This window comes from Oncorhynchus mykiss, chromosome 13 (genome assembly GCF_013265735.2).
Source record: "Oncorhynchus mykiss isolate Arlee chromosome 13, USDA_OmykA_1.1, whole genome shotgun sequence".
Lineage (NCBI taxonomy): Eukaryota > Metazoa > Chordata > Actinopteri > Salmoniformes > Salmonidae > Oncorhynchus > Oncorhynchus mykiss.
Genome location: NC_048577.1, coordinates 62,568,874 through 62,585,368, shown reverse-complemented (window position 1 = coordinate 62,585,368; position 16,495 = coordinate 62,568,874). Strand labels below are relative to the sequence as shown.

Below are 16,495 nucleotides of genomic sequence, written 5' to 3'. Positions count from 1 at the left end.
CTCCCCTCTCTATATATAACAGTGTGGTGGTTGTACCATCCCTCCCTCTCTCTACATAACAGTGTGGTGGTTGTACCATCCCTCCTCCCCTCTCTATATAACAGTGTGGTGGTTGTACCATCCCTCCCCCCTCTATATAACAGTGTGGTGGTTGTACCATCCCTCCCCTCTCTCTCTATATAACAGTGTGGTGGTTGTACCATCCCTCCCCTCTCTCTCTATATAACAGTATGGTGGTTGTACCATCCCTCCCCCCTCTCTCTATAAAACAGTGTGGTGGTTGTACCATCCCTCCCCCCTCTATATAACAGTGTGGTGGTTGTACCATCCCTCCTCCCCCCTCTATATAACAGTCACAGCCTCACAGTGACACTTCCAACCAGCGTTATATCATCACCTTATGCATACTGCTACCGAGTCTCCAGGGTGTTCTCTGGCACAATGCACCATCTACGGGACGATTATATATTATAATCGATGTACGGGTAAATAACAAGTGAAAAACACGCAGTACATAATACTAAATCAGATTTCTTTGGTTCTCATTTCATTAGCTAGGTTTCCATCCAACTAGTGAGATTCTTACGCAACAATACAAATCTGCATATAAACAAAATGCTGCACTACGTCACCAAAGATGTTTCCATCAAATGTACTTGTTGTGGATAAAAGGCTGTGCGTGGTGACGTAGTGCAACATTTCCACGGACAGTTAAAGGAGAAGTTTACATACACCTTAGCCAAATACATTTAAACTCAGTTTTTCACAATTCCTGACAGGGAATTTTTACTAGGATTAAATGTCTTAGGTCAGTTAGGATCACCACTTTATTTTAAGAATGTGAAATGTCAAAAAAAAAATAGAAGTATTTATTTCAGCCTTCATTTTCTTCATCACATTCCCAGTGAGTCAGAAGTTTACATTACAATCAATTAGTAATTGGTAGCATTGCCTTTAAATTGTTTAACTTGGGTCAAACGTTTTGGGTAGCCTTCCACAAGCTAGCCTTCCCACAATAAGTTAGTTGAATTTTGGCCCATTCCTCCTGACAGTAACTGAGTCAAGTTTGTTGGCCTCTGCCCACCTCTCCGGGTGGCGCAGTGGTTAAGGGCGCTGTACTGCAGCGCCAGCTGTGCCATCAGAGTCCCTGGGTTCGCGCCCAGGCTCTGTCGTAACCGGCCGCGACCGGGAGGTCCGTGGGGCGACGCACAATTGGCTTAGCGTCGTCCGGGTTAGGGAGGGATTGGTCGGTAGGGATCTCCTTGTCTCATCGCGCACCAGCGACTCCTGTGGCGGGCCGGGTGCAGTGCACGCTAGCCAAGGTTGCCAGGTGCACGGTGTAGCCTCCGACACATTGGTGTGGCTGGCTTCCGGGTTGGATGCGCGCTGTGTTAAGAAGCAGTAAGGCTGGTTGGGTTGTGTATCGCAGGACGCATGACTTTTAACCTTCGTCTCTCCCGAGCCCGTACGGGAGTTGTAGCGATGAGACAAGATAGTAGCTACTACAACAATTGGATACCACAAAATTGGGGAGAAAGGGGTAAAATTAAAAAAACAAAACAAAAAAAGTTTGTTGGCCTCCTTGCTCGCACATGCTTTTTCAGTTCTGCCCACAAATTCTCTATAGGATTGAGGTCAGGGCTTTGTGATGGTCACTCCAATACCTTGACATTGTTGTCCTTAAGCCATTTTGCTTCACCTTTGGAAGTATTATTGGGGTCATTGTCCATTTGGAAGACCCATTTGCGGTCAAGCTTTAACTTCCTGACTGATGTCTTGAGATGTTGCTTTATTTTATCCACATAATTTTCCTTCCTCATGATGCCATTTATTTTGTGAAGTGCCAGTCCCTCCTGCAGCAAAGCACCCCCACAGCATGATGCTGCCACCCCCGTGTTTCACGGTTGGGATGGTGTTCAGCTTGCAAGCCTCCCCCTTTTTCCTCCAACGATGGTCATTATGGCCAAACAGTTCTATTCTTGTGTCATCAGACCAATGGACATTTCTCCAAAAAGTACAATCTTTATCCCCATGTGCAGTTGCAAACCGTAGTCTGGCTTTTTTAATGGCGGTTTTGGAGCAGTGGCTTCTTCCTTGCTGAACGGCCTTTCAGGTTATGTTGATATAGGACTTGATTTACTGTGGATATAGATATTTTTGTACCCATTTCCTCCAGCATCTACACAAGGTCCTTTGCTGTTGTTCTGGGATTGATTCGCACCTTTCTCACCAAATTACGTTCATCACTAGGAGACAGAACGCCTCTCCTTCCGGAGCGGTATGACAGCTGAGTGGTCCCATGGTGTTCATACTTGCATACTATTGTTTGTTAACAAGAAATTTGTGGAGTGGTTGAAAAACAAGTTTTAATGACTCCAACCTAAGTATGTAAATTTCCAACTTCAACTGTACCAAATAAGAGTTAAATGGGTTTCCATCGCATATTTCACTCTACTGACAGTTGTCACTAAAGATACATCTACACATACTGAGTGAGCCCACTCTGGTCTTGGCACATGAGCACTAGACAACAGCTCAGTCATAGATACAGTGAGGGTATAGCCTACATGATGATTATTATGACTAGAGAGAGATCATTTTTAATTGTCTAACGGCAGTCAAGCATCGATCATGACCAGAAAAAGACCCTGGATATTTGTTGGAAAGGAGGATCATGCTCAACACCTTGTACTTTCACCACCCTGTGAAGTTCATCACTTATTTCATCTGTAGTAAACTACGGTTTCCTGAGTCGTAGTGGGAAGACTACACAACATGTCATCATGTGACTCCAATATGATGTTATTATAGCAATATTGGCACATAAAAGCATTTCCATTACTCACATAATTCATCTTAGACATAAAACCATCCCCACCGTGTCTAGCGTATTGTCTAGCGTATTTTGTTTAGTGACATTTGCTGTTTCCATCTGGCCCGTTGGGACATTTGTCCCCCCCCACGTACTTTAATCTCAAAAAGGACAGATGGAAACCTGGTTAGTGTTTCTGAAACTAAACTGAAATCAAGAATATAACAGCCAATCAATATCATGTACCTTGCAGGACAACAAAAACTGCAATGCTGCTAGAAACAAGCTTCCACTTACAACTCTGAAAAACCAACGCCAACTCAAGATGGAAACAGCTAAACAAGAAGCACACTACTTACTTTTTAGGTCTCGGATGAAGGAGACAGGCTTGATGGCATTTCCTGTGTTGGCAAAGGCTTGGATGATGTGGTTCTGCATTATACAAATCATACAGAAACCCGACTGGTGACCTGAAATGCACAGGAATAGAATAATGAGGTGAAGTCACCGTCATTACCCCCACCAGACTGGCCAAGTCACCGTCATTACCCCCACCAGACTGGCCAAGTCACCGTCATTACCCCCACCAGACTGGCCAAGTCACCGTCATTACCCCCACCAGACTGGCCAAGTCACCGTCATTACCCCCACCAGACTGGCCAAGTCACCGTCATTACCCCCACCAGACTGGCCAAGTCACCGTCATTACCCCAACAGACTGGCCAAGTCAAGTTACCGTCATTACCCCCACCAGACTGGCCAAGTCACCATCATTACCCCCACCAGACTGGCCAAGTCACCGTCATTACCCCCACCAGACTGGCCAAGTCAAGTTACCGTCATTACCCCCACCAGACTGGCCAAGTCACCATCATTACCCCCACCAGACTGGCCAAGTCACCGTCATTACCCCCACCAGACTGGCCAAGTCACCGTCATTACCCCCACCAGACTGGCCAAGTCACCGTCATTACCCCCAACAGACTGGCCAAGTCACCGTCATTACCCCCAACAGACTGGCCAAGTCACCGTCATCACCCCCAACAGACTGGCCAAGTCACCGTCATCACCCCCAACAGACTGGCCAAGTCACCGTCATCACCCCCAACAGACTGGCCAAGTCAAGTTACCGTCATTACATCAACAAACTGAGGAAGTCATTTGACTTCCAGCACAACAGTTCTCTTAAACATATGTTCGTTGCTTATTGTGTGTCAGATGTTGGCTGTTTGGCTTATGACATAATATGAATCAATTTCTTATATTGTGAATGCACACAAACCCATTGTTTTTAAGCAAACAATATGCTTTTAGAAACATTTCAGTTGAATGCATTCAGTTGTACAACTGACTAGGCATCCCCTTTTACTCATGGGAGTAGAGCTGTTGGACATGTGCCCCTTCCCATCCAACCTTTGAGGTCATTTCTAGACAATATGTTTGTCCATTTAGGGGACCTGTTTAGTCTCAAAAACTAGAAGCAAAAGATTTGTATTGACCCATTTAATGTTTTTGCACTACAACACCTATATTGTGCCATTCAAAAAGGTATGTAACCAGAGGTCAACTGAACTACTCACAGGCACGACTGTGCTCCTTGGAGAGGAGATAGTTTGCCAGGGGCGGTGTGTAGGTGAGACACTGCACAGTGGAGTTAAGGAAGCAGGTGTTGCCCAGGTTGTGGAGGCCGGCTCCCACCCGGTAGACACGCTCCCAGCGCATGGAGAGTCTGTTCCCAGGGAAGAGCATCTTCTGCGGGGCGGGGATCCCATCACTCTGGCCCCCACACTGGTTGTCTGAAACTGGTGGATGGAGGAGTGAGATTAATTACAGAAATTGCATGGATAATTCAGAAAAGCCATTGAGAATAGTTCAGCAGACAAACTCAACAATTCAGCCAAACTCGATCACGTCGCCAAAAACCCAGTAGAGAGAAACACTCATGGTGAATTGAGCTGTTCTTCAATTCCACCAAAAAGGTTAAGACAGTGGGGGTGATTAAGAATAGCGACGTGTGTTAATTCTGTGGCAGTGAAAACTAGATTTAACAAACCTCTTGAATGGCTCAGAGAGGGTACATTTCTCAGTCAACGGCCTTACCTTGCCTCTTGATCTGAGCGGGCTCTGTGCTGGCCCTCTGACCCGAAGTGGCCCCCTCACTGCCGCGGGGGTTGAGGATCACATATTTGGTCTTGAGACTGTCGAGCTGATAGGAGAAGCCTTTGCTGGCCGGCTCAAACTCAATCTTCTGCAGCAGGACCTTCTTGGCCGAGGAGGCCAGCAGCTTATTGAGGTCGCTATCGTCGCCCGCCGAGGAGTCCTTCCGGCCGGGCTTCAGGGCCTCCTTGAGCTTGTCCACTATAGGCATCGTTTGAGCATCACTGTGGATGAGACAGAGGGTGGGATTCAGGAATCAGAATCACCTTTGCTTACATGTACCAAGGAATTTGACCTGGTGAAATGGTACTGACAAGTAGAACACAGAAAAACGTATGAAGACATAATCCACACAAGCCTACAGTATAGATAAAACAAAATCAGAACAATTACACACAATAAGGCCAGTTTGAGACTAGTCAATTAAATCACATAGGAACAAACACTAAATTCCACAGTGTATATAGATGTTTTTCAGCATGCCTAGGAATAAAAGTCATGATACCATAACAATAATACACCTGGGAAATCTTACTGAGCAGCAATTGGTCTCAACCTTGTGTAGCACATCCACAAGACCCAGTCCCAAGTACAGCACTGCAGCGTCATCGTTCCCTCAGAGAGAGAGGCTACTGTAGCAGTGAATGTCTATTTCCTGTCAGTGATTCCTAAACTGGTAACCCGGACTGTAAACCCGGACTGTAAACTGGCAACCCGGGCTATAACCCCGGACTGTAAACTGGCAACCAGAATGTAAACCCGGACTGTAAACTGGCAACCCAGACTGTAAACCCGGACTGTAAACTGGCAACCCGGGCTATAACCCCGGACTGTAAACTGGCAACCCGGGCTATAACCCCGGACTGTAAACTGGCAACCCGGGCTGTAACCCCGGGCTGTAAACCCGGACTGTAACCCCGGACTGTAAACCCGGACTGTAAACTGGCAACCCGGGCTGTAAGCATGGAACTAGTGCTTTTCGGCCAGAGAGCGGCATATTATGTGAGCAGCAGCATATTATGGCAAGAGGACTGAGTATCTGAGGAGTCAGGCTGGGACTTGGCAGCCGTCTCGGTTGTTATGCAAGATAGTGGAGGCGGGCATCATGTGTGTGTTCATGCTCGTGCATGTGTGTGTAGCGGGGAGAGAGACTCGACACAAGCACAACTGCTGTCTACCAGGTCAGATACTCATGTTTGGTCTATTCCTACATCAATCAAGTCAGCGCCATCCCAACCAGCAACAGTCCACTGTCACAAAGGAAAGACTGGTGTGGTAACAGTCATGCTGTTTGTTACATGTCCTCAGAATGCCTTCAGTTATTCCAAGTGCAATCTGTGTTCTATTTGTTTTATTCATTCAGTTGTAAACGTTGATTATTTTTTTCACCTCAGGGCCCAATTTCATAAAGCGTTAGAGAAGGAGTGTTGATCTCAAATAAGTTTGCCTTTCAGATATTCTAGTGAATATCTGACAGATGGAAGCTGATCCTAGATCAGCACTCTTAGTCAGATGTTTCTAAATACAGGCCAGGTTGGTTATGCTCTAAGAAGAGCTACAGAATTGGTTGTAAAAGACAGGCTATACTGCACATCACTTGTGTGCTTAATATGGGACTGAGTAGTGAAATAGGCTAGATACTGGTCCTCTGTAGCTCAGTTGGTAATGCATGGCTCTTAAAAACGCCAGGATAGTGGGGTCGACTCCCAGGAGAAAAATCTACACACGGATGACTAAGTTGCTTTGGATAAAATAAGTCTATGGCATATCTCATATCTATACCTACTGTCATACAGTGGGGCAGAAAAGTATTTAGTCAGCCACCAATTGTGCAAGTTCTCCCACTTAAAAAGATGAGGCCTGTAATTTTCATCATAGGTACACTTCAACTATGAGAATGAGAAAAACAATTCCAGAAAATAACATTGTAGGATTTTTAATGATTTTATTTGCAAATTATGGTGGAAAATAAACTTTTGTTATTGACCAAATACTTCTCAATACTTTGTTATATACCCTTTGTTGGCAATGACAGAGGTCAAACGTTTTCTGTAAGTCTTCACAAGGTTTTCACACACTGTTGCTGGTATTTTGGCCCATTCCTCCATGCAGATCTCCTCTAGAGCACTGATGTTTTGGGGCTGTTGCTGGGAAACAGACTTTCAACTCCCTCCAAAGATTTTCTATGGGGTTGAGATCTGGAGACTGGCTAGGCCACTCCAGGACCTTGAAATGCTTCTTACGAAGCCACTCCTTTGTTGCCCGGGCGGTGTGTTTGGGATCATTGTCATGCTGAAAGACCCAGCCCCGTTTCATCTTCAATGCCCTTGCTGATGGAAGGAGGTTTTCACTCAAAATCTCACAGTACATGGCCCCATTCATTCATTCATTCTTTCCTTTACACGAATCAGTCATCCTGGTCCCTTTGCAGAAAAACAGCCCCAAAGCATGATGTTTCCACCCCCATGCTTCACAGTAGGTATGGTGTTCTTTGGATGCAACTCAGCATTCTTTGTCCTCCAAACACAACGAGTTGAGTTTTTTCCAAAAAGTTTTATTTTGGTTTCAGCTGACCATATGACGTTCTCCCACTCTTCTTCTAGATCATCCAAATGCTCTCTAGCAAACTTCAGATGGGCCTGGACATGTACTGGCTTAAGCAGGGGGACACGTCTGGCACTGCAGGATTTGAGTCCCTGGCGGCGTAGTGTGTTACTGATGGTAGGCTTTGTTACTTTGGTCCCAGCTCTCTGCAGGTCATTCACTAGGTGTGGTTCTGGGATTTTTGCTTACCGTTCTTGTGATCATTTTGACCCCACGGGGTGAGATCTTGCGTGGAGCCCCAGATCGAGGGAGATTATCAGTGGTCTTGTAGGTCTTCCATTTCTTAATAATTGCTCCCACAGTTGATTTGTTCAAACCAAGCTGCTTACCTATTGCAGATTCAGTCTTCCCAGCCTGGTGCAGGTCTACAACTTTGTTTTTGGTGTCCTTTGACAGATCTTTGGTCTGGGCCATAGTGGAGTTTGGAGTGTGACTGTTTGAGGTTGTGGACAGGTGTCTTTTATACTGATAAGTTCAAACAGGTGCCACTAATACAGGTAATGAGTAGAGGACAGAGGAGCCTCCTAAAGAAGAAGTTACAGGTCTGTGAGAGCCAGAAAGCTTGCTTGTTTGTAGGTGACCAAATACTTATTTTCCACCATAATTTGCAAATAAATTCATAAAAAAAATCCTACAATGTGATTTTCTGGATTTTTTTTCTTCTAATTTTGATTAAGTGTACTACCTATGATGAAAATTACAGGCCTCTCATATTTTTAAGTGGGAGAACTTGCACAATTGGTGGCTGACTAAATACTTTTTTGCCCCACTGTATAGGCAAGACTAGGTCAGCAGGTAGCCTAGTGGTTAGAGCGTTGGGCCAGTAACCGAAAGGTTGCTGGATTGAATCCTCGAGCTGACAAGGTAATTTTTTTTATAATATTCTGCCGTTCTACTCCTGAGCAAGGCAGTTAACCCACTGTTCCCCAGTAGGCCGTCATTGTAAATAAGAATTTGTTCTGACTTGCCTAGTGAAATAAAGATTAATATAAATAAATACATGTTTTTTAAGTCTACTCCAAATAGGCTAGCTGGAATAGTCAGCATGAGAATGATTGAATAGGCTACATTCCATTAACTCAAAAGATATGGTGAGCTGTTAAAAACCCAGCACGCTTAGAGTAAACAAAGGACTGCTACACAAACCTTGCGTCAACTTGCTGTACGACCAGCAAACTATAGCGCTATATGTTAGTGATGCACTAGCATGCTGCCATTGAGGGGTTGAAACACACCGGGGAGACGGAACAGCTCTTGGTCAACAGCACACAGACACAGGATGGACCAGTCACAGAGCAGTGTTCTGTTCAAACCCACACTTGACGGAGAAAAGGGAGGGAGCCTGACTCATCATTAGATCTGGCAGTGACGTAGCCAAGGGAGGAGAGCAGGGGGGCTGCACATGCAGCATCACACACACAAGGGCAGACTAACCTTCATGTGCTGCTACTGATAGAATTAACAATCACACAGCCCACAGTGAGATGTGGGTGGACCACCTACAGGGATTTTCAGTTTATTCACCAAACCGTTTCTATAGGGGTGCTGTTCTACCCAACCATTGGACCATATAGGCGAGGCTACCACACAGAACGATATGCCACTGTCAGAGACACCGTGGACCCATGACACTACATACTGTTTTAATGACATCCCAATCAAGAAAACTCTAGGCTTTTTACTTAGATACTGATACCAGGATTAGTATCACAATAGTCAATACCAAAATGATACCACGGCAACAAAAGGCGTATTAGGCTAAGTCACAGAATGGCACTTCCAGACAGAAACTCAGCTACTTGGCTGTTCAATCACTAGGCATCCTGAGTGCAATAAACACATTTGAACTTTTTCACATCAACATTTTTCAGAGACATCCATGCATGCATTAATTAAATCAAGTATACAATCAATTTGACTTTGACTTCATTTATTTCAATGGTAAATATATTGACAAACTGGTAAAAATCAAGATGTAGCCTATTCACAATACAGGGGAATGCATATTGAATAGGAGTAAGAGAATGCATTGAGTTGAGCTTGTTTTGGCTGATTTCATGGGGCTTCAGATGGCAAACAATCTGTTTCCCTTCCAATTGGGACTCATTTTATTGTAGTGATAAACAACATCTGCATAGAAGTAACGTATTTTATAAAAGTGTGTGCTCGCTCTTTAACCAGTAATGACATCATTCATGAGGCAGGGGGGGGTGGGGGGGGGGGCAGCCCCAGGCCATATCAGAGAGGAAGAGGTGAAGTGAGAGGTCTCACTTTCGCCAAAATACACCCAAGGCATTTCTATGGGAATATTTTGGACCCAAGCTTGTCACCCACTTTGGGTCAACGACTCCCGTTGGTAGGGTGGCGACATGAGCATCCCATGATCCATATTCACACAGAGTCCGTTTGCAGAGGCAATAGATCATCTTTCAGAGAGATGTAAGATCGATTAAGTGAATTAATAAAGTTGTGGTGGCAATCCGATAATTAAAAAAAAATAATTTAAACAATTTTTCCATTATGGTTTGCAAACAAAAAAAATGCCGACATGCAAACAGCAAGCAACTGCCTCTATAAGTGTGCACATTATTATTTGCAAAATATCGGTTGCACATTTGGGGGAATATTCAAAGGTGGAAACTTGGTGGGAATTAACGGAAATATATGCAAACTAATATTAATATAATTTAAATATATGTTTTTTTGAATAGGATACTTCCCCTTTGGATATATTTACCATTTCACATGGAGACAAACATACACCTTATAAGTAGACAGACAATTGTAAATTATTAAATCCTCCCAATAGAACATTTTAAAAACAATTTAGTTATGAATTGAACTTTAAATGAGTTGACTCTTCACATGGAATGATTTTACTGAAAAAAAAGGGAATATTGAATGATCGCCAATGATCAATCGCATCTCCCAGAAACATTTTCAAAATACATACATATAAAATGATAGTCTAGAAACTAAAGCTTTGGTTGTCTTCCTCTCAGGCTTCCATGTCTTCTCCCTGGACCTCCTCAAGGTCCACCTCTTGAACATCAAACTCTCAGGCCTCACCTTCACTTTCCAACCCTGTTGAGGACGGCCCGCTGTCAGGTTCAAAAAGTCTCACATTTGCCCAGATGGCCACACATTTTTCAACCCCTGTATTGGTTATCCTGTTGCGTGCTTTGATGTGTGTGTTCCCAGACAAGGACCAGTTGCGCTCTGAGGCAGCTGATGTTGGTGGGATTTGGAGGATGATGGAGACAACATGGGAAAGAGCCTCAGATCCACAAAGTCCCTTCCACCTGGTGGCTGATGAGATAACCTGGCACAACTACCATTTTGCATCTCCATCCCAAAGCACTTGCTTGGAAGTGTACTTGGCCAGACTGCCAAGAACCTTGCCCTCATCCAGGCCACGGTGGCGAAACAGTAGTGATGACACCATAGGCCTTGTTGATCTCTGCACCAGACAGGATGCTCTTGCAAGAATACTTGGGGTCAAACATGTACACTGCTCCATGTATGGGCTTCAGGCAGAAGTCTTCACGCTTCTTGATGTATTTCAGAACTGCAGTTTCCTCTGCTTGGAGCAACAGTGAAGTGGGCTGGGCAGTATGGATTTCTTCTCTTACATCTGCAAGCAGAGTGAACATCAGACAGGACGGCATTGTCTCCCTCAATCCGTGCAATGGCTACTGCTATAGGTTTCAGGCTGCTTACCACTCTCTCCCAAAATACATAATCCAGGATGATCCTCTTGACGGGGCTATCCATATCGGCAGACTGATATGGCTATTTCTTGGGGAGACTGTCAAACATAATGACACCACCACCCCAACCAACGGGTGTTGCTGGGCAGCTTCAATGTGCTGCTCTTATTCTTCTCACTTTGCTTGGTGAGGTAGATTGCTGATATAACTTGATGACACATACCTAACCATTTCCTTGACTCTCTTGTAGAGTGTATCCATTGTTTTCAGTGCCATGATGTCCTTGAGGAGCAGATTCAATGCATGAGCAGCACAGCCAAAGGGTGTGACGTGAGGGTAGGAGTCCTCCACTTTAGACCAAGCAGCCTTCATTGTCTGTCAACAGTGAAAATACCTTCTGTGGTCCAAGGTCATTGATGACTGACTTCAGCTCATCTGCAATGTTGAGACCGGTGTGTCTGTTGTCCCGTGTGTCTGTGCTCTTGTAGAATACTGGTTGAGGGGTGGAGATGATGTAGTTAATTATTCCTTGCCCACGAACATTTGACTACCAATCAGAGATGATTGCATTACAGTCTGCTTTCTCTATGATTTGCTTGACCTTCACTTGACCTCTGCATCCAGCAAATGAGTAGATAAGTAGTCTGGTTGGAGGGGTGTATGCTGGGCGAAGAACATTCAAAAATCTCTTCCAATACACATTGCCTGTGAGCATCAGAGGTGAACAAATTGCATGCACAGCTCGAGCAAGACATTCATCAGCATTTCTCTGACTAAGTTCCTCCAATGAGTAAAAAAAAACTACTGATTCCAGGAGGCCCATGAGCTGTTGCTATTGATAAGGTCTCTGATTCATTATTTTCACCCCAAATAGAAGTAGAGGGACTTTTGTCAGAGGTTGCTTATTGTGAGCGCTGAGGGAACTTTATGCACTTGGCCAGATGATTCTGCATCTTTGTTGCATTCTTTACATCTGATTTGGCACAGTATTTGTAAATGTGCACCGCTTTTCCTTCTACATTAGCTGCAGTGAAATGTCTCCACACATCAGATAAATGCCATGGGCGCACTTCTTGTAAAGATTAGAAAAGGGAATTTAAAAAATACAATTCCATGTACAGATAACTATTTAAGCATTTAGATTAAACTCCTTTGTAAGATAAATGTTTTAAAACGAAACATGTATTGAAACAGGTGAATTAACACTCAGACTCAAGTAAGTTAAAACTAACAAGCAGAAATTATTCACAAGTTAGAAATAATTTAAACACTTTGCTGTAGGCTACAATTTACAAGTTTTTAAAAATTGTCATAAAATATATTCACCCCACCCAGTATTGTAATCAAAACTTAACAGAAAGCATGTAGTCCTTGGCTCAGACAGTGTAGTAGTGTGGGTTCAATTGAATCTCATTAGTGTGCAAGATCTTCAGAATCAGCTGTACATGTGACGGGAGAACGTAATGCAGAGGGTTGCAATTCCATTGAATTGGGCATAGTTTAACCAAAATATGTCACTAGACTAGAATTTCCTTACATGTATCCCACAAAAAAGGTCTGCTGTTATAAGCTAACTTTTTGATGAATTTACACAAAACTCCCCAAATTCACCGGAAAGTTTCCAACCCTTTGCAACCCTAGCAAAAAAACATCAGAAAAAGAGACTGAGGGGCAAAATACCGACCCTCAAATGGTTGGGATTTGGAGGTGAAAATTTAACATTTAAGCAGCTGCATTCTCTCCACAGCTCTACCAAACTGCCATAATTATGGGTAAATCCTGCCTATTTCCACAATTTCTCATCTTAAAATCTGATATTAAACCCTACTACTACTATTCTTAAGACCAAAAAACACGTTGTATTCAGATTTTTTTTACAATACAGACCATTTTAAATTTGTGGCTGTGGTAGCTGTTGGTTTCATCTTTGCCGTCGATGATTGGGTCTCACATGCTGTGCCCAATCGCATCGTATCCATCCTCATACTACAAGATACAACTAAAATGTGCCCGAATATTAAATCAGGACATCCCACCGGGGGTCTGGAGAACGGAACAGCCAAAATCAGTGTGTCCTTGACCCGCTCAAACTACACGAGTCCCAATGACCTGATCCTTGCCCAAGTTCATAGGATTTCATCTCAAACATGAAAATGTGTCTGGGACAGCAAAAACGTGTCAAAGATCGTGTAGTGTATGCACGGCAATAACACGCAACAACGAGACTGGTTATGCCGAACATACACCACGCCATTTTGCCATCTTGTAGTATGAGCAGTACTATGATGCGATTGGCTATTGACAGCAGTCCATGCCCAATGAGCACTCAGCATGTGAGACCAAAACCATGATGGCGAAGAGGAACACAACAACAACCCGCACCGTGTGGACCAAGGTGATGGAAAACTGATTGGTGGATGCCTTTTCAATGGACGGGTTCATTTTACATGGTCAGGTGCTCCAGCTTAGCAAAGTTCGCCCATTTAAGAAGATTCCAAGAGTCTTTAAAAAAAAATCTCCACTCACCCGGGGCACCGAGCCATGCAAAACAAACCCCACCAATATTACATTGCGTCCTACCATGACAAAAACAAAAAAAATCGAATTTATTATTATCCATATTCTGTGCACCCATGTCTTTTGGGATGTTTCTGCACATAATAATGTACACATTATCTCAACACTAATAAAGCAGCTCAACGTTAGCGTGTCGGCATTTTTCCCTACCACAATTGAAACGCAGGGGGATCAACTAAGGAATCATTGTGTTATGTGAGCACCACAGTCCTGGGGTTGAAGATTGATGGAATTAAAGATTTGGGACAAGGAGACATGTAAATGTGAGCACATCCAAGTTGTTACGATTGTATTAGTCGTGTGGTGTATGCCCAGCATTAGCTACTTGCCACAAATAGCTAAATGTTAGTATTACAAACCGGCTTCTGATCGAAATCGTCCATATGTTTCGACTAGGAGGTTCAGCATGGAAGATGCTGAATCTGAAGTCTTAACATCGGCTATAAACCCAGCGAGTCCCATTGCTGGACATGGACATTTTCAAACACTGAACTACTGTCGGGAAACTAGCCAACTTCCCTGACTGAGACTTGAGCAGTGTTTACAAAAAAAAGTATGCACAGGATTGTGAAGTGTAGCTAGCAAGTTAACCTAGCTATTCCGGTAATATACTGTTTACTAGCTCGCGCTCTGCCCCTTAAGTACAACAATACCATAATAGTTCACTAGCTTCCGGCCATCTACTGCAAAGTTAACATGTGTTTGTAGATTGTTAGTTCGCTAAATAAGACACGGCGACGAAGTCGCTAGCAAAGATTTTACAGACAGAGCAAGTTAACTAGCCAGCCATGTTGGCTGCAGTAACTACTAACGTTACATAGTAAGTCAGTAGCTAGCAAGCCAGGTTAGATACTAGACATTCTAGCTAGCTTAGCCATCAAGCGTTAACTAATCTGCAAAGCGAGCCAAATACATTGCAATTTCTGTGACATTTTTATGTAATTGTTATGGGGCCTCGTTCAGTATGTACTTATATGTGTATCTAACTTGCTATTTAGCTAGCCAACGTGACCAAGGCAATGTAATTAGCTCGTCTATCGTCGCTAGTCGAACCTGGTCTGGTCAAAATGTCTCCACGCGGAGTACTGTGGGTCACGGAGAGGCAAACGTTAGCTAGCATCCGAGTTGGAAACACGTAACTTTAGTTACTACGCTAGCCGATAAACAAACAGGCTTTAGATGAAGGATAATAGTTAACGTTATTCGTTACATGTATCTATTTGTAACAACTGAAAACTGACACTGAATGGGTAGCTAGCTAGCTAAAAAAAAAAACCACGTAACATCAGCAAGCTAACTGTTTACTGCTAGCTTTCTGGTTAGCAACTTTGCTAACGACTAACGTGGCGTCTCGATGCTGCAATGTGGTTAGCTAGCTACCCCCCAACCTCCTCACAATATCCGTCAGATGTTTAGTCCTTATAAAAACAGATCGATAGACTGATCATTCTTAAATATCATTAGTAACACTCACCTTAAGTTCAATCATCCGAAAACGACGACTGTTTGGCGATAAAGACACTCTGCCTGGCTACAGTTCCTTAATTGTGTTACATTCTTTCCCCCATGCTGCATTCTGAGAGGGTGTGGGCAAGCATGACTGACAGATTTGTGAAGCCAATGAAAATGCAGGTTAGCAAATCAAATCAAATTGTATTTGTCACATGCGCCGAATACATCATGTGTAGACCTTACCGTGAAATGCTTACTTACAAGCCCATAACCAACAATGAGGTTAAATAAATAGATTTAGGAAAATATTTACTAAAAAAACTCAAGTAAAACATTCAATAAAAAGTAACCCAATAAAATAACAATAACGAGGCCCTATACAGGGGGTTCCGGTACCGAGTCAATGTGGGGACACAGGTTAGTCAAGTTAATTTGTACATGTAGGTAGGGGTAGTGACTATGCATAGATAATAAACAGCAAGTAGCCGCAGTGTGTGTGTGTGTGTGTGTGTGTGTGTGTGTGTGTGTGTGTGTGTGTGTGTGTGTTGGGGGGGGGGGGGGGGTCAATGTAAATAGTCTAGGTGACCGTTTGGTTAATTGTTCAGCAGTCTTATGGCTTGGGGGTAGAAGCTGTTAAGGAGCCTTTTGGACCTAAACTTGGTGCTCCGGTACCGCTTGCCGTGCGGTGGTAAAGAGAACAGTCTATGACTTGGGTGACTGGAGGTCTTTGACAAATTTTTGGGCCTTCCTTTGACACCGCCTAGTATATACAGTACGTACCAGTCAAAAGTTTGGACACACCTACTCATTCAAGGGTTTTTCTTTATTTTTACTATTTTCTACATTGTAGAATGATAATGAAGACATCAAAACTATGAAATAACACACATGGAATCATGTAGTAACCAAAAAAGTGTTAAACAAATCAAAATATATTTTATATTTGAGATTCTTCAAAGTAACAACCCTTTGCCTTGATGACAGCTTTGCACACTCTTGGCATTCTCTCAACCAGCTTCATGATGTAGTCACCTGGAATGCATTTCAATTAATAGGTATGTCTTCTTAAAAGTTCATTTGTGGAATTGATTTCCTTCTTAAGCCAATCAGTTGTGTTGTGATAAGATTTTATTTTTATTTTATTTATTTCACCTTTATCTCATTTGCAAATGCGACCTGGCCA

The 16,495-nt window shown here is 43.5% G+C and overlaps 1 protein-coding gene across 6 annotated transcripts in view; it reads right to left on the bottom strand.

The window, feature by feature from the left end:
• Positions 1-15,461, bottom strand: part of LOC110485308 (ubiquitin carboxyl-terminal hydrolase 36) — a 35,733-nt gene extending 20,272 nt beyond the window's left edge. For all 6 annotated transcript variants that reach the window (XR_005035632.1, XR_005035631.1, XM_036941840.1 and 3 more), the window contains exons 1-4: positions 15,335-15,461; positions 4,913-5,193; positions 4,393-4,614; positions 3,172-3,282 (exon numbers count right to left, since the gene is read on the bottom strand). Coding sequence is in view for 4 of the 6 variants with exons in the window: in XM_036941840.1 (XP_036797735.1) it covers positions 3,172-3,282; positions 4,393-4,614; positions 4,913-5,180 (601 nt within the window). In the remaining 2 variants the exon portion in view is untranslated. The remainder of the gene's footprint in view (positions 1-3,171; positions 3,283-4,392; positions 4,615-4,912; positions 5,194-15,334) is intronic.
• Between the last annotated feature and the right edge of the window lie 1,034 nt (positions 15,462-16,495).